The 17,821-nt window shown below is 48.4% G+C and overlaps 1 protein-coding gene and 1 pseudogene across 2 annotated transcripts; one reads left to right on the forward strand and one right to left on the reverse strand.

The window, feature by feature from the left end:
- Positions 1-4,456: 4,456 nt before the first annotated feature.
- On the forward strand, positions 4,457-6,202 carry POLD4 (DNA polymerase delta 4, accessory subunit). Of its 2 annotated transcripts, none has more exons than XM_037838013.1 (4): positions 4,457-4,740; positions 4,941-5,030; positions 5,215-5,276; positions 5,692-6,202. In XM_037838013.1, exons 1-4 carry the CDS (start codon positions 4,644-4,646, stop codon positions 6,013-6,015), a joined length of 573 nt encoding a protein of 190 aa, XP_037693941.1. In that variant the 5' UTR covers positions 4,457-4,643; the 3' UTR covers positions 6,016-6,202. The 2 variants fall into 2 exon arrangements, with proteins under 2 accessions (XP_037693941.1, XP_037693942.1); XM_037838014.1 differs by having other exon boundaries at positions 4,458-4,740; positions 5,215-5,326; positions 5,692-5,861.
- Positions 6,203-10,235: 4,033 nt separating this feature from the next.
- Positions 10,236-17,821, reverse strand: part of LOC119536566 — a 39,985-nt pseudogene continuing 32,399 nt past the window's right edge.

A 17,821-nucleotide genomic window follows, 5' to 3' on the forward strand; every position in this document is an offset into this window, starting at 1 on the left:
TGAATCCCCCCACAAGGAGCTCCTTGGTGATGGTGACGGGGAGGCTGAGCCCCTCCTTTGGGTTTTGGCGCTGGGTCCCACGGGTAACAGCCAAATGGGTAACACAGCCACCGACCAGTCATCAGTCTCTTCTTTGAGTGAGCCTGTCATCAGATTCCCCCTTGCTGCTGCTTCAGGCTGTGGGAGGAGGGGCCAGATGAGTTTTCCTTGGTCATCTTAGGTTCCACCACTTACATACGGCTTGTGATCAGTGCCAGGTATCCAGAGGTCAACTTAAGAAACTAGATGTGGCGCGGCTCTGCAGCACCACAGAGGTGCACTGCCTGTGGCAGTCCTTGGCAGAATGGAGGGCAGGAGACAAGGCCCTCCTCCCTGTTTTTGCCAGGCACCATGTAATGGATTAGAAACCTCATCATCATCTTGGGCATCTGGAAACCCACCTGTGCTTAAGAGGAGGCGCACAGGATGGAGAACCCTCACTTGAGGAGAGCAGATGGGAGGCAGGGCAGGAGTGGGTATAGAAGAGGTTCTCATCAGGGAAGTGGGCAAAAGGGGGTAAACTTTGTCAGCTTCCCCCTTTTGCAAAGACTGACCCAACATCCAGGACTTAGGGGCCCATTTGGTATATGAGGAGACACAAGTCTACTCATCCTACACACATACATGCACACGTGTGCGTGCACACGCACACACACACCCTCGCCAGCCATTCCGACTGGGAAGAGCAAAGGGAGGCCCTCTGTTTCCCTTAACCTAGAGGGCACAGGCCAGTGATTCAGGCCTGGCTGAGTGCTCTGATGGGTGGCTCCCTGTTGGCTCCCTGTTCTTCTCTGGAGCTGCAACTGCCCCTGCCTTTGTCCCTTCATTTCTTGTGTTCCCTGACTCAGCCTCATTCCCCAATTTCCCAGCAGGGGACAAAGCCTGTGTCAAGAGGATGGGGTGGTAGTGAGGGAGTAACTGTGAGAAAGCTTCAGAATCAGAGTTCCAGTCCTTTCCCAGTCTCAGCCTTCAGGGTGCCTTAGCCTCACTAGTTCAGAGGTCACTCCTAGCCCCTCCCCAATTTGCCCTCATCTCCAAGGCCTGGTTCCTGGGGTGGAAATGGTTAACCAGGACCTTCCTTCCAGCTGGACAAAGTCTGACACCTGGTGGCCAAGGTGCAGAATAGCCAGAAGGGCCCCTTTTCAAATTGTCCCAGAACTTCTCTAGAGCCAGGATGGCCAAGGTGGAAGGGGAGGTGACTGCAGGGTGGCGGGTAGGACAGGGCAGAGGAGACAGTGGCAGAGAAACCCACAGGGACCCAGGGAGCCTTCTCTTCCACCAGCTCCTGCCCCTCAAGCCCACAAGGTCAGAGAACCTGGAGCAGGGAGTGGGTGTGAGTTGGAGAGGGTCATGGGGGCCTAGGAGGGGCTGCCTGAAAGAATTCTGGCCCACGGCGGGGTGAGGAATGGGGTCCAGAGTGTGTAAGCATGTTGGGGGCCAGGGGGTGCTAGGCTGGCTGCCCAGGAGCTCCTGAGCAGTCATGATTTCCAGCTCAGGGTGGGTGGCAAGGCCCGAGGGCCTGAGGAAGGGGGGTGCTGAGGGAGAGAGAAGGAGACGAGCAGGATACGCCCCACAGCCCACCAGGCCCCAGGCAGCTGCTTCCCTCCCTCGACCTGCCCCCTCCTTCCCAGCCCTACCTGGCTCTCCCCACAAGCCCCATCAGGACTGGGGGAAGGGAAGGGGCCCAGAGGGCGCATGAGCAGTGCTGGGGGCCCCCATCCTGCCACATTGTCTGCGCTAAGCCAGGCCTAATCCCCCTTCCCCTGGAGCAGTCAGCAGAGGGGCTCGGTCCTTGGGAAGGTGCAAGGCTCCCGCTTTAGTCCTTTCCTTTCCTGGGCTCCCCAGCACTTTGGCCTTAGCCTTGAAGTGAGGGCTGAGTGTTCCCAGGCAGGGGTGCAAAGGTCACTCCCACTAGTCCCCATGCCAGTGGAGGGGGGGCTGACTCAAGGAACCTAGGCTTCGATCTTAGGAAACTCCCCCAAGGAGAGAAAACTTAGCCCCCAACTCAGACCTCTGGCCTGGCCCTCCAGCCTGCAGCCCAAACCCGGACAGGCCCCGGGACAGCAGTTTGGGGGATGGGCCCAGGAGGTTGCTTGGGTAGGACAGGGGTCCCATGTAGGACAGTGATAAGAGGCAGTGGGGGGGTGAAGGTAGGAGACAAAGAGGAACAGATCCGAGGCTGGGCAGCCAAGGTTCGGTCTGGTTGCCAGAACAACTCGGGGATTCAGATGCCATGTCAGGGAAGGAGGCAAACTGGGACAGGGATGTCTGTGCAATTCCTGGGTGCCAGCTCCTCCCTTGGGGCTTGCTCCCACTCTCTGATGAGGGAAGGGCAATGGTACATGCAGAGGGTCCACTCCACACCAAGCAGAAGGCTGGCCCAGGGATGCCTGAGTTCAAGCTGACCACACTGGTTATCTTTCCTGGAGCTGGAGGGGAGCTGTTGGCCAAGGGAGACCCCTTCCAGGCCGGTGGGAGAGGCCAGCAGAGCCAGAAGCTGCACAGGAGAGGAGGGACCGGGCCCAGGCGGCAGTAGGAGCTGCTGTGGCCGCCCAGAGGCACACCCCATTTCACGCTCCCTGGGCGGCGCCAGGGCCCCACGGCTATCAGCTTTCAGGGTGGGAGGGACCAGGAATGAGGAGGGGTCTGCCCTACCCATGACGCCCTACTCCCTCAGGGCTTTGTGGACTGAGAAGGTGGGTGGTGGCTGCAGCTGGGACCCTGGGTGCCATGCATCTCAGGGACCGGCCAGGAGGCCCTTGCCAAGGCCCCCTGGGCACCAGCTCTCTATGGAGTCCTTGGCCTGGCTGGACTCACACCTAAGCCCTTCCCAGCCCTGGTGGAGAGGGCCTCCCTGCTTCCCTCCCCACCTCAGCTCGGCCCCCACCTCCCTGAAGGTGGGCCCCACTTAGTCCATGAGGCACTTGGGGGAATTAGACCAGAGCCAGCCCAAACAATGCAGCAGGGAAGGGCCCTCCAGCTCTGTGTAATGCACCCACAAGCTCGAGCTCCTCCACTCAACCCTCCTCAAGGAAGCTGATGGGGAGCCAGGCGGGAGGAGGCCCCTGCTGAAGGCCTGCTCTCCCCTCCCTCCCCTCTGGCGGCTCCTCTCCAGGGCATTCTCCTCCTTTGCTCCCTACAAAGACCGCTGGCCACAGGCTCCAGGGGTCCGGCCCTTTGCCCAGCACAGAGTACCCAGACCCCAGAACAGTGGGAAAGGAAGAAAGCCGAGGTCTCTGGGAAGGAAGAACCGATGGCACCTTTCAGGGTGATTAGAGCTGCACTCATGGTTCCCAGACTCCCACTGGCCAAAATGTTTGCCCGCTGCCAGGAAGTTGGTGAGGGGGAGGCAGGGTGGGGTGAGTCAGCGATGACAGGAGCCCAAGGGACAAAGGTCATGGGTGGAGAATTGAGAGACACTGTTTACAGCAGCTTGCCTCCTCCACGAGGTCTTCTAATGCTAACCAGCCCTGTGGTCCTCTCGTGTTTGTTAGGAATTACGTTCTTGTGTCCTGGCTGCCTTCTTGGCCTGTGAGCTCCTGGAGGGCACGGGGGATTCTGGTTTAATTGGGGGCCCACGATGCCTTGACTATCAGCGGTGATGATTTAGCTACTCTTGAAAACCTTTTCACATTTAAATTGAGTTGCTGTATGGCAAAGTGCTTACTTAGAAGGGCATGTTCTAAATGCTACGTAAGTGTCAGGTTCACCATCATTTTCTGACCATGCTCTCCCTTTACTGTGAGAGAAATAGACCAGAATTGATCCAGGAAGAACTGGGGGTCCAGGCAAGTTATGGGGGGTGGGCTGGGGTGGTGACTAGAACCTCTGCTCTGGTCTCCACTCAGTATGATACCTTCCTGACTAGAGGGACCGCAAGGCTGACAAGGCACACGCCTGCTGAGCCTAAGAGTGGGCAGTGTCTTTGGGTGCAGACTGTGAGAAAGGAGCGCTAGGAACCTGTGGGCTTTTCCAACCAGGTCCCCTGGGCCCGGCTGGGGTGGGTTGGGAGAAGGGAAGGGGGCTGGAGTCGCCCAAACTCTCCTCGGCCCTCCAGACCTGCCCCCACAGCGCGCCGCGGGCCAAGGGGCCGGAGCGGAAGGCTCCAGCTGGGCTCTGGGGAGTTACAAAACGGCCACGGGGATTAGCGGGGCTGAAAAGAACATTTGCCTAGGAAGGGAAAACGGGAAGTGAGAGGCTGAGGGGAACGCTCTGGAGCTCCCTGGAGACCCCGCCGCAGACCACTGGGGGGGCAGGAGAGGTGGTGAAGTCTGGGGCATCTTGACAGGTCTCCCCCCCAGAACACAGCTGCCGGTGCAGACCCGCCCCCTCGCCCCGCGCCGCCTGCCATTGGCTAGAGTCGGGGCTCCGCCCCACGGAGGCGGCCTGCCATTGGCTCAGGTCTTTCGTGTTTGCAAGCCTACGGGGGTGGGGAAGAGTCGTCATTCCCTGGAACCAGCGGACTTCCTCTCTCCGATCGTCTGGGTCATCCCGTCTGCCCGCCGCTGGCCCCATCTCTCTCCCTCTGCAGCTGTCCCTCTCGCGCCCGCTGCCTCTCTTCTTCCCCGCAGTCGCCTCCTTCTCCGCCTGCCTGGGTGGCCGCCATGGGCCGGAAGCGGCTCATCACTGACTCCTACCCCGTAGTGAAGAGGGGGGAGGGCCCCGCCGGGCACAGCAAGGGGGAGCTGGCACCAGAGCTAGGTCTCTGAGGCGTGGGGGAGGCCGGACGGCCGGACACCGAGGGGCAGGAGAGGAAGTGGGCGAAGGAGGGGAATCGAAGGGGAAGTATGGTCTGTCCTTCACTTCCTGCTCGAGGGCTGGCCGCAGGGTGGCAGAGGCCAAGGGGTGGCTTGAGGTAGGGGCAGAGGTCTGGGCAGGCCTGAGACAGCCTCTCGTTGCAGAGGAGGAGCCCCAAGCCCCGGACGTGGACGAAGCGGAGCTGGAGCTGCTGAGGCAGTTTGACCTGGCCTGGCAATATGGTCCTTGCACAGGTGAGAGCCCCACCCAGGCCCCACAAAGCCAATCTTGTCACCCCGGCCCCGGTCTGCCCCTCTCAGGCCGTCTCCTGGGACGGTGGGGTGTGGAGGCTTCCGAGACACACCCCTTCACACATTCTCTAGCTTTGACTCCTCCTCACCCCCCATGAGGTCCTAGTGTCATCTTCCCACCCTGCAGGGATCACACGGCTTCAGCGCTGGCATCGGGCACAACAGATGGGCCTGGACCCTCCTCCAGAGGTACATCAGGTGCTGCAGACCCACCCCGGGGATCCCCGCTTCCAGTGCAGGTCAGTGCAGGTTGGGGAGGGCTTTCACAAGTGCCTGACCTTCTCCAGGCACCACCATGCTGCTGGCCCAGCGGGGAGAGGGCGGCAGGCTTTGGCAGCAGGAGCCCTCTCCCAGGCTCCTCCAATCCTTGCTGGGCAGGCAAGAAGGTTCTATGAGGTGCCTGGTTCAGGAGGGCAGAAGGTTGCTTTAATAATTCCTACCTCTATGAGCCAATGGTGGGGGAAAGAGTGCACCCAGGGACCAAGGGATGATCTTATTTTTGGACTGAGGGGCTGGCTAAAGACTACTGGGGCTGGTAAATCCAGGTCACCCAGGACTCAGCTGACTTGCTGTCTGTTTCTCCCTCCCACCCCACCTTCCACAGCCTCTGGCATCACTACCCACTTTGAGGTGCCACCTGGGACCTCCTGCCTTTAGCGGGCCTGCAAGCCACCCAAGAGCCTCAGGATACATGGGAGAGCCAGCTACTCTGCCGTGGAGGAACATCTGGCAGGAAGGAGTCTCTCAGGGAAGGGAACAGGCTGAATCTGGAGGTGTCCATGGCTCAGTCTCTCCACCTAAACAGCAGTCTCCAGGAGGCCATCTTGGAGCCCACGCAGCTGAAGCTGAAGGTTCTCCTGGACAGAGAATGGTCTTCAAGGGCAAGGACCTGGCCGTGACCCTACTGCCACATCCCTCCCTGACCTAAACACTGGGGTTCCTGGGGACCAGCTGGCAAGTCAGGCACAGCCTTGGCAGAACAAGACTCAGGCAGATGATCCAGGAGGCACAGCTGTACTCCTCACCTAAGGCTGGGACTCTAGGGCAGAGGATGGCTGAGCTCACGGGGCAAGGGGTTCACAAATACTTATCAATAAAGAGCACTGAGCCTGGAACCCTGACCTCTGGTCCCTTACTGTGCCCCTGCTTTGGCTTGCAGGAGCAAGCAAGCTGAGAAGTGGGAGAGCCAGCACCGTGCCTCTTCTTTTTCTGCAAGACTTCTGGGTGCATGTGCCTCTTTGGCTGCCTGAGCCCGGGGTCTCAGGGGGACTGAAGACAGCCCAATGACAGCTGGTCCTGCCAGAGCTGAGCTGCCTCTGGTGCCCCCTGGTGGCGCACAGGGAAACTACTCTAGTCATCCTCACTGACAGCCAGGGGAAGGAAACCTGACTGCGGACCACCTAGCCCTGCCCAGCGTCGCACCTGGAAGATGGCGCCTTTGCCAGAGGAGGATCCAGGAGGCCCATGTCCCATAAATCCCAGTCAGACCTACACATTCCCAGCAAGCACCTCTGCTCCCCACACTGGGGATCACCTGGGCCCAAAGCAGTGTTGGAGGAGGGTCTCAGCCTGCAGAATCTGATCAGAGCTAGCCATCACTGGGGTAGGGGGTGGGGGTAAGGGGCACCTTGGTAGGGAACTGGCTGGAGCCAGAAACCATGCATAGGGGATGCTGGGAAGTACAGCAGGGGGAATGGAATCCAGTGCTTCCTTCATTTGATATACCAGCCCTCCATGCTGGGGGCAGATAGAGACAGGGCTGTTCACTCCTTGGAAACAGGCCTAGAGAGCGGCTAAGTGGCCTTTTTAACCCCCTTTTTTTTTTTTTTTTTTTTTGAGCACTGGCCATTTTCTCAGGAACTTCAAATGTTTTGTTTCTAATCCTCCTAAAAACCTTCAGAGTAGATTTTACAGAGAAGGAAACTGAAGCTCAAAAATGTTAGGGAAAGTTGTCTGGCCTTACCAGGCAGGTAAGGGGTGGAGCAGAGGCCAGGCCCAGGTCCATCGGACTCTTCCAGTCTAGACCGTGCCACCTGCCCAGCTCCTGGGCACCTACCATGTGCCAGGCACCAATGAGCCTCTTGTGTTGTTATCAGTGGTGAGGAGACAACAAAACCAAACACACACGTAAATATTATGTCACGTGGTGGGGTGGTAATTAAAATAAGGGTTAGGGGTCAGAGAGTGCCAGGGCTGCTCTTTTAGAAGGTTTGGTCCAGGAAGGCTCTTGGGTAAGGTGGCATTTAATCAGAGACCTGAAGGAAGTCAGGGAGAAAGCCCTGAGCATTCCAGGCAGAAGGAACAACAGGAACCCCGAGGAGGAGCATTTTCAGGCTGTCCAAGGAACAGGAGGGAGGCCAGCATGGCTGGGGCAGAGTGAGCGAGGGAGCCTGGTGGGGGATGAGGCCAGAGAGGGAGAAGGCCCGCTACCATGGGGCTCAGAGGCTGTGGAAAGGAATCTGGATTTTATTCTGAGTGAGAGGGCAAGACATTGAGGGCTTCAAGCCAAAGAATGGTATAATTAAACTTATGCTTTGAAAATGTTACTCTGGTTGTTGGTGGAGGGCAGAGTGTGGAGATGGGGGAGACTGAGGCAGCAAAACCACCTAAGAGGTGAGTGGGGCCATCTGGGCGGGAGGTGGTAGTGGTGTGGACCAGGGTGGGAGGGGGGGAGGTGGCAAGAAATGGCTAAGTCTCTATTTTTTATCGTAATGTGGTCACATACATACAACACAATATTTCCCATGTAACCACTTTCAAGTATACAATTCGATCTCTATATTTTGAAGGTAGAACTAATAGGACTTGATCTATTGGCTGTGGGGTTTGAGAGAGAGAGGCCTGAGCGACTGAGAGGATAGTGTTCTCATTACTAAGAGGGGGAAGATTGTGGGAAGGGTGGGGGAGTGGGCTGAGGAATGAATGGTTCATTTTAGACATGGTGAATTTGAAGTTCAAATAGAGATGGGGAGGAGGCGGTTGGATCTGCAAGTCTGGAATTCTGGAGAGCGGTCTGGATTTGAGATATAAATTTGGGCACCTTTTTGATGGTAGATGAGATTCCCTAGGATTGAATGTAGATAGGGACGAGAAGTGGGTTCAAGGACAGCCCTGGGGGCCTCCTACACTTAGAGGTGAGGGGGATAGAGGGGGACCCAGCAGAGGAGACCAAGGAGTAGCCAATGAGACCAAGGAGTAGCCAATGAGGTTGGAGGGAAATCAGGAGAGTGGGGTCTGGGAGGCCCAGGCAGAAGGTGTTTCTGGGATGCAGGACTAACCGTGGTCTCAAATGTTTCGCAGAGGCCAGGTAAAATGAAGCCTGAGAATGGACAGTGGACTTGGCAATGCGGAGGTCACTGGAGACGTGATAACAGCAGGTTAGGTGGAGTGGGTTTGAGAGAATGGCAGCAGAAGTGGAAACAATAAATATGCCAATTCTCTCAGGGATTTTTTTACTATAAAGGGAGCAGAAAAATGGAGTGGTAACCAGAAGAGATAAGGGATCAAGGGAGGGTTTTTAAAATTTGTTTTTTGTTTGTTTTGCCTTGTTTTAGATAGAGTGATATTACAGCATTATTACATGATGAAGAGAATGCACCAATAGGGAGGCAAGCAATGATGCAGGGGAGAGGGAAGGCAGCTGTGTGAGTGAGGTCTGTGTGAAGGTGAGAAGGGGCAGGAACTAGCACACAAGGAGGAGGGTGGCCTTAGCCAGGAGCATGCACTATGACAGGCCGGGAGTCAGGGAAGATGGGAGTAGAGATAGGGGCTCTACCTGGGGGAGGGCACATCAGTGAATCAGATGCTTACTGAGTGCCTGGCACAGCTGGGGAGGGCCTGAGGTTTACTGAGTGCCGTCGATGCCATCTGCTGGGCTGTGTGCTGCACACGTGTCGTCTGGGTAAATGCTCAGAACAACCTCACTAGGTAAGGATTATCCACATCTTACTCAGAAGGAAACCCAAGCAAAATGATTTGCTCAATTAGTAAATTCCAGGGCCCGACCCAAACCCAGGCCTCTCCTTCTGGTGTACCACAGTCCCACCCAGCCTTGCACTCCAGGTGCTTATGGTTTTGTTGGAGAGATAAGATCTACATATGTGGCAAGTTAAAAAACAATGTAATACAAGTACTACCTTGAGGCAGCCTGGGAGAAATGGAGACACTGAGTTCCCCCAATTCTCAGGAAGGAGAAAGCACCACAAGTTAAAAGGACCCTCTTAGGCTGCAGGGGGCTTGAGCACAGGGACCTGAGCACAGGCAACAGGAGGGAACGACGTGTGTGCCCAGGAGACAGGTGTGCAGAGAGGTGTGCAGTGTGCAGCACTCCCTCTGTGGAAATCATCATGATCAAAATCTAAAATGTGAGCGCTGACCCTGTAATCAGCACTGTTCTAAGTGCCTTTTATCCTCACAGCAACCCTAGAAACAATTATAAAATGTTTTTTTATATGACGATTTTAAAGAAGAGGAAATTTGGGCACAGAGAGGTTAAGTATTTGTCTGAGGTCACACAGCCTGTATCAGGGATAGGATTTGAATCCAGAGAGTCTGGCTCCTGAGCCTGCACCCTTTATCACATGCGATAAAGTGAGGCGAACTGGAGCCAAACAAAGGGTCCTAAGCCTGAGGCTAAGGAATCTAGACTTTATCTGTGGTGATGGAGAGCTGCTGACAGTTTTTGAGCAGGAGAGAGAATAAAAGGATCATTCTGGAAAATCAGTCTGGTCAGGTATGAAAGACTGGACAGGGAAGAAACTACAGGCAGGAAGACCAAGTGGGAAGCACAGGGAGCAGGGATCCTGGATTAGCAGACAGAATGGAAAGGACAGAGAGTTACAAGAGATGTTACAAAGGCAGCCAGCAAGACTTGCATTTGGGAAGGAAACAATGGGGAGGAGGTATCAAATATGACTCAGGTTTTCAGCCTGGGTGGGTGAGAGAATGACGATGCCATGGGCAGAAAGAAGGAAACTGGGAGGGGGAAGAGAGGTTTGATCTTATCCACGTTTCGTCTGAGGTGGTGCCGGACACCCAGATGAAAACACCTGGTGGTCAGCGGAGGTAGGAGAGGTCCAGGGAGATGCGGTATCAAGGGGACAGAACCAACCCCTGAATCCACGAGCAGGGACGGGCTCTCTGAGAGCGTCAAGAGACAGCAATAGGATGCGAGGAGAGGACCAAAGATGGCACTTTGGAAGATTCTATCCAGAAGAAGCTGGAAGAAGACGCAGCAAAAGAGAGGGGAGAGCAGTGAGAGCAGCCGGAGAAGGGAGGTAGAGCAGGGTCACAGAGGTCAGAGGGCAGGAAGTGGTCAGCAGTGTGAGGCTGCAGGGAGCAGGGGAGACACCAAGAGATGAGAAGGGTGCGAATGGCAGGAGAAACGGCTCGGCCTACCTCGACTCCTCTGTTTCCCACTTCCCTCACTCCCTGTTTTGTAGTTCTTTCTGGGATCCCCGCTGTCATGGTAACCACCCGGCCCACACCCATCAGCGAGGGCCACACTGATTCATTCTCTGTTGACTCAGGTGTGGCCACATTTATCCAGACTCAGACAAACTCACTGGTAGCTTAAAGGTTTAAGGAGCTAATTTACCAAAAAAAAGTAAACAAGGGAAAGGAACAAGTTTCTGAATTGCTCTAGAAGCAGAACAAAACTATAACAAGGGCCAGCTGGAGGCAGGTTTGGGGTAACACCACTATCAGGACTTAGGGGCTCTTCAAAATGATTCCTAGTTTCTCTGTCGCTGGTTCTCCAGTTCACTTACCCACCTGAGTCCTAAATTAGGAAACAACAACTCTGTGCTAGTCCCTGCAGATGCAAATGATTGGAACCCTGGTCCCCAACCTTCAAGGACTTTACTGCAGTGGGAGAGAGAAAAGACAAGCGAGTAAACTTCACCCATCCCAGACCAAGTGTGAGCGCCGCTCTGTGGGAGCTCAGAGGCTGGTGCAGAGCTGAGTATTTAAGGAGGTGCTGGGGTTTTCACCTTGGGACAGGCGATGGTGCACATGTGTTGGGGAGGAGTGGGTCCTGGGTTCTTCTTGAGCCCTACTCGGGTCTCTGTCTCTTGAAGGAAAAGGCATTTCCTAGAAACCACCTTTGGGGTGTAACCTTTTGTATGACCTCACGGATGCCTTCTTTGTCTCACCTAGACATTCGGATGGTTCCTAGTCCTGGAATTTCCACCCTTAACTGCGTGATGTTTCTCTCTGTGGAGACTTCCCTGAGAAGTTAAGGATCCCTTCTCTGCTCCCAGGGTAACTTGTCTATCTTTTATTACTGCTGGCGAGCATTTTATCCCTGTCAGCATATCCCTAGCATGGGGTCTGCTACATACCAAGCACTCAAAGCTGACAGAACCTTCCCTCTTCATTCACACCTGCCTCTACTTTTTTGGTCCACTGATTTTTTGGTCCAGGCTGCGAGACTCACTTACATGTCTGTTGTGAAGGCCAGTCCTTGACCACAGTGAATTTTGGACTCTCAGTCCCTTCTCCTGGGGGCTGTGTGGCCTTGCAGGCAAGAGGCCTCTCCACCTAGGGCCTCTCAGAGATGCATCAAAGCCATCAACCTCAGAAGCAGGTCCCTTTCCATTTCTCATTTTGAAGCCTGTGTCTCCATTGCCAGTCCCTTGCGTCCCCAGCTGTGGACTTCTCGGATGCAGCTAGAGGTGGTCATCACATCAAGAGCTCAATGAATCGGGTTTTCAGGAGGCTGGCTAGCCAGGATCCTACTCTATATGTCTCACCCTGCTGCAGTGTAAACTGCTTCAACTCCAAGTATGCCAAATTGGCATCATTTATAAAAATTACAAATGCGTAGATCTTTTGACCCTTTTGGTCCATAGCTGATGATTTATAAATATATAGTTGATTTATTATAGCACTGTTTGCATTAGCAAAGATTAGAAACAGTCTAAAGGTCTGTCAATAAGGGACTGGTAAAGTTATAACAATGGCTTCTGTAGGCACTACTGTGAAAAAGTTTGAAGAAGTTCTTTATGTATCGTATAGATTATAAAATGATCTCTAAAATATACAGTTAAGTGACAAAAAGGATTCACAGAACAATGTGTGTAATAGGCTACAATTCGGATTAAAAGAATGTGAATTTGCTTGTAAAGGCATGACATATCTCTGAAAGGATACCCAAGAAATTAAACCATCAGTTGCTGCTGAGAGAAAGGTAACTTGTTGGCTTATAAATAGGAACAGGAGTTAAGATTTTCATGGAAAATACTTTTGAATTTTGAACTCTGTAACTATTCAATCAGAAGAAAGTCTTACCATGTCCATGTATTTAAAAATATTAAATATAATAGAAACATAATGCTATTTATGTTACTAGGGTACTAGGTTACAGAGTTACCAGTGTCATGGGATGCAAAAGTCTTACCATGTCCATGTATTTAAAAATATTAAATATAATAGAAACACAAAGCTATTTATGTTACTAGGGTACTAGGTTACAGTTACCAGTGTCTGTGTGATGCAGTGATTTGGGGGAAGTTGCTGGCCTGGCGGTGCTGTGCTCTTTCTCTCCATTCCACTGGGAGGGAGGGTTTTCTCCCTGTCTTCAGGGTGCGGTCTGAGCAGTGGGAAGGTCCAGGACTCACTTTCTCTAGAACCCATCTCCTCTTTTACTTGATCTCTGCCAGAAACCTGGCACTTCCCCACACTGGGACAAGAGTCCAAACGTGATGAATCCAATTGAAATCCAACAGGATCATTTATCCATTTAACAAATAAATCTGGGGCATCTGTTAGTTTGGATCCTATTTAGAATATACACCTTGGTTCCCAACCTTAAAGAGTTCTCGGTCCATCCTTAAATATATGAAAAGATGCTCAACTTCCCTCTAGATAAAACTAGCCAAAGTTTGTAAAAGCTCGGACAGTACACTCTTGTGGAAAGGCTGTGGAGAAACAGGTGAGAAAACCAAACGGCGCCACACTGAGAAAAGAAATCTGGTTCCGATAACAAGGTGGCACAGCATTTACCCTTTGACCCTGCAATCCTGCTTCCAGGAATTTACTCTAAAGATTCACTTCCACAAATATGAAACAACATATGTACAAGCCTATTCATTGTGGAGTTCCGTGTAATAGCAAAATATTGGAAACCACCTAAATTCCTGTCCGTGGGAGACTGATTAAATAAGCTCACCCAGTGCAATACTAGGTTGCTAGAAAGAAAGGAGGAGGAAGGTTTCCATTAGCTGATATGGAGGGTTTTCCAGGATAAGTGGTTTAAAACGTAATATACTACCTTTATGTAAGAAGGGAGAAATAAGGTATGTATTTGCAAAAGTAAACACAGGAAGAGTAAACTAGAAATGAATGAAAATTGTTACTATGGGGTGGAAGGGACAGGATGGGAGTGAGAGTTCTCTAAGTATATATTTTTATATAGTTTGGCTCTTGAACCGTGAAAATATTTTACATATTCAAAAAAATATGTAACAGGGATTTTCCAAAACCCTGAAATTGAATACAAACAAGAAATACATGAACCTTTGTCTATTAAATTGATAAATGCAACCACACAGAAAAACAAATGCACAAATTCAAGTAAATTTTGAACACAGTTCATTGACCTCCCAGGAGTAAAAAAACTTCAAAACAATCCTTTGCATGGTCACACACTGATGCTTAGACGTTCCAGTTTCTAATATAGCCACAGTAGTCTTGATAGTCAGTCATTTTCTTCCATCTTTAGAAACCTACACGAGAACAACTAGATCCAACAGATCTTGAGCTACTGTGTGTGTGAATCAACATTCCCTTTTGCTTCATACCTGAATGCCACACATCTGTTTGTGTATTAATGCTTTGTTTCATAGTAACTTCTCATGTTACGGAATTGATTTGCATTGAACACAAACTATAAATAAAAAACGGCTGAAAGAGAAAAAAAGTCTTGAACTTTGCTTAGTAGACATGCTGTCGATAATGGTATTGGTGTTGTAATTCTAAAACTGTTTTTCTGTTTTTGTATAAGATAGAAAAAATGAATAAATCCATAGCCATTGGCAGCCAGAGATGGCCCTGTGAAGGATGGAGGGGGTTATGGGATGGGAGAGGGGAGGAAGAACCCAGCATGTTGGATTTGTACAGGACATACCAGTATGAACTCATGATTTAAAACAAACACACAAACAAACAAAAAACTTTATTGAGGTATAATTTCTCTACAAAAAAATGTACAGATTTTAAGTGTATAATTGAATTAGTTTGTAACCACCAACCCAAGTAAGCTCTTGGACATTCCCAACAGCCCAGAATGTTCCCACAGTCTCCTCTGTACCTAAGCCTCACCCCTATCCAAAGCAATCTAAACTGGTTTCTCTAATCAGATCTGTTTAGATCTGTTAGACCAGATCTGTTTAGATCTGCCTGTTCTAGGACTTCATATCAATGCCACCATACAGCATGTCTGGCTTCTTTTACTCAAAATAATGTCCATGAAAAATGTTCAAAAATAGACTGGGGTGATGAATGCACAACTATATGGTGGTACTGTGATCAGCTGATTTAACACCATGGATGACTGTATGGTATGTGAATATACATATCTCAATAAAAGTGAATTAAAAAAAATAATGTCCATGATATGCGTCCAGGTTGTTCTATCCATCAGAAGTCTATTCACTTTTGTTGCTGAGGAATAGTCTATTGTAAAATATACTAAAATGTATTTATCCATTCTTCAGTTGATGGACAGTTGGGTTGTTTCCAGTTTTAGGCTATTGTGAATCAAGCTCTACAGATGTTCAAATCTTTTGGTTGGGCATATGTTTTCATTTCTCTTGGATAAATGTCTAGGAGTGGGATTGTTGGGTCATATAGCATTTACATATTTAATTTTATAAGAAACTGCTCATCTGTTTTCCAAAGTGGTTCTACCATTTTGCATTTCCATCAGAGATGTATGGAAGTTCTAGTCGTCCCACTTTCCTCACCAGCACTTGGTACTGTCAGTCTTTTCAATTTCAGTCATTCTAGTGCGTGTGAAGTGGTAGCAAATTATGGTTTCAATTCGCATTTTCTTAACGATTGGCATCTTTTCATAGGCTATTTGCCATTCATATACTTTCTTTGTTGAAGTGTCTTTCAAATCTTTTGCCCATCTTTAAATCAGGTTGGTTGGCTTCATATGTTTGAATTCTAAGAGTTCATGATATATTCTAGATACACAACTTTTGTCAAATACATATATCATGAATATTTCTTTGTAGTTTGTAGCTTGCCTTTTCATTTTCTTAGTGGTGGCTTTTGAAGAACCAGTGTTATAAATTTTGATAAAATCCAGTTTATCATTTTTTCTTTAATGTTAGTGTATTCTATGTCCTAAGAAATATTTACCTCCCCCAAAGTAACACATATTTTCTCTTATTTTTTTAGAAGCATTATAGTTTTAGCTTTTACATTTAGGTCTAAGATCTATTTTGAATTAATTTTTGTGTATGGTGTGAGGTAGGGGATCAAGGTTCATTTTTCAAAAATGTAGATTCCAACACCATTTGTTGAAAGACTTTTTACCCATTTAATTACATTAGTACCTTTGTGAAAAATTACTGTCCATGTAAGTGTGGGTCTATTGCTAAACTTTCTATTCTGTTCCACTGATATTGTATAGGTTATATTAAATCTTTAAATCAGATAGTACTCCAAACCTGCTCATCTTTTTGAAAATTATTTTTGCTCTTCTAGATCCCTTGTATTTCCTATAAATTTCCGAATCTGCTTGTTAATTAAAAAAAAATACTGCTTGGATTTTTATTGGAATTACATAGACTCTATAGATCAATTTGGGGCTAACTGACACCTTAACAACAGTGATACACCAAAACAAGAACCCAGTATTCTTCTACATGCATTTAGTCTTCTTTGGCTTCTTTGATTTCTTCAGCGATGTTTTGTAGTTTTAAATATAAAAGTCTTGCCTATCTGGTTAAATTCATTCCTAAGAAGTTTTTTGGTAGGAAAATATACATAACATTTGCCATTTGAACCATTTTTAAGGGTACAATTCAGTGGCAATAAGAACATTCACAATGTTGTGTAATCATCATGAATATCTAGTTCAAGAAATTTTTCATCATCCCAGACAGAAACTCTTAACCCATTAAGAAATAACTCCCCATTTCCCCCTTCTTTCAGCCCCTGATAACTTCTAATCTATTTTTTGACTCTATGAATTTGTGCACTCTAGATATTTTGTATAAATGGAATAACACAATATTTGTTCTTTTGTGTCTGGCTTATTTCACTTAGCATGTTTCCAAGGTTCATCTATGTTGTTGTATATATCAGCACTTCATTCCTTTTTATATCTGAAAAAATATTCCATTGTATATATATGACACATTTTGTCAATCCATTCACTTGTTAATGAACACTTGGTTTATTTCCACCTTTCGGCTATTGTGAACAATGCTGCTATGAATATTGGTGTACAAGTATCTGTCTGAGTCCTGGTGTTCCTAAGAATTTTATTTTTGCATACTATTGTAAATGGGTTTTTAAAAAATTACCAATCCAAATGCCCATCCACAGATGAATGGATAAAAAAATGTGGTCTATCCATACAATGGAATATTATTCAGTCACAAAAAGTAACAAATTTGTTTGAAAATTCATTTTCCCATTGTTTGTTGCTAGAATATAGAAATCCAATTGACTTTTTTTATCTTCATTTTATTGAGATATATTCATATACCACGCAGTCATACAAAACAAATCGTACTTTCGATTGTTCACAGTACCATTACATAGTTGTACATTCATCACCAAAATCAATCCCTGACACCTTCATTAGCACACACACAAAAATAACAAGAATAATAATTAGAGTGAAAAAGAGCAATTGAAGTAAAAAAGAACACTGGGTACCTTTGTCTGTTTGTTTGTTTCCTTCCCCTATTTTTCTACTCATCCATCCATAAACTAGACAAACTGGAGTGTGGCCAATTGACTTTTGTAGATTGACCTTGTATTCTATGACCTTGCTAAATTCATTTATTTATTCTAGTAGTTTTTAAAAACAGATTTCTTGGGATTTTCTATGTTTATGCTTCATATGACAATCATGTCTTCTGTAAATAAATGAATTCATTTCTTCATACTCAATTTGTATGCATTTTATTTTTCTTGCCTCAAGTACCTCCACTACATTGTTGAACTGAAGTGCTGAAAGTGGATATCCTTTCCTTTCCCCATCTTATGGGAAAGAGTTCAATATATCACAATTTAGTATGATGCTAGCTTTTAAGTTTTTCATACATGCTGTCTTTCAAATTAAGGAAGTTCCCTATATTCCTAGTTTGGTGAGTTTTTGTTTAAGATAATCAAACAACTTTTCTCTTTTATTCTTTTAGTGTAGTGTATCACATTGATAAACTTTTGAACAATGAACCACCCTTGCATACCTGGGATGAACAGCACTTGGTCATGAACTCTTTTTTTCTATTGTTGGATTTTATTTGCAAATATTTTGCTGAGAATTTTGTGCCTATGTTCATATGAGATATTGGCTTGTAAATTCTTCTTGCAATGTCTATCTACTTTCAAAGTTTTGCTGTCAGGGTTTTGCTATCAGGTTTTACTCAACAATGAGTAGGGAAGTGTTCTGTTCTCTTCTTTTTTTCAAAGGAGTTGAAATAAGATTGGTACTTTTCTTCCTTAAATGTTTGACAAAACTAACCAGTGACACTAACTGCACCTGTAGT

Source organism: Choloepus didactylus, chromosome 6 (assembly GCF_015220235.1).
Source record: "Choloepus didactylus isolate mChoDid1 chromosome 6, mChoDid1.pri, whole genome shotgun sequence".
Taxonomy (NCBI): Eukaryota; Metazoa; Chordata; class Mammalia; order Pilosa; family Megalonychidae; genus Choloepus; species Choloepus didactylus.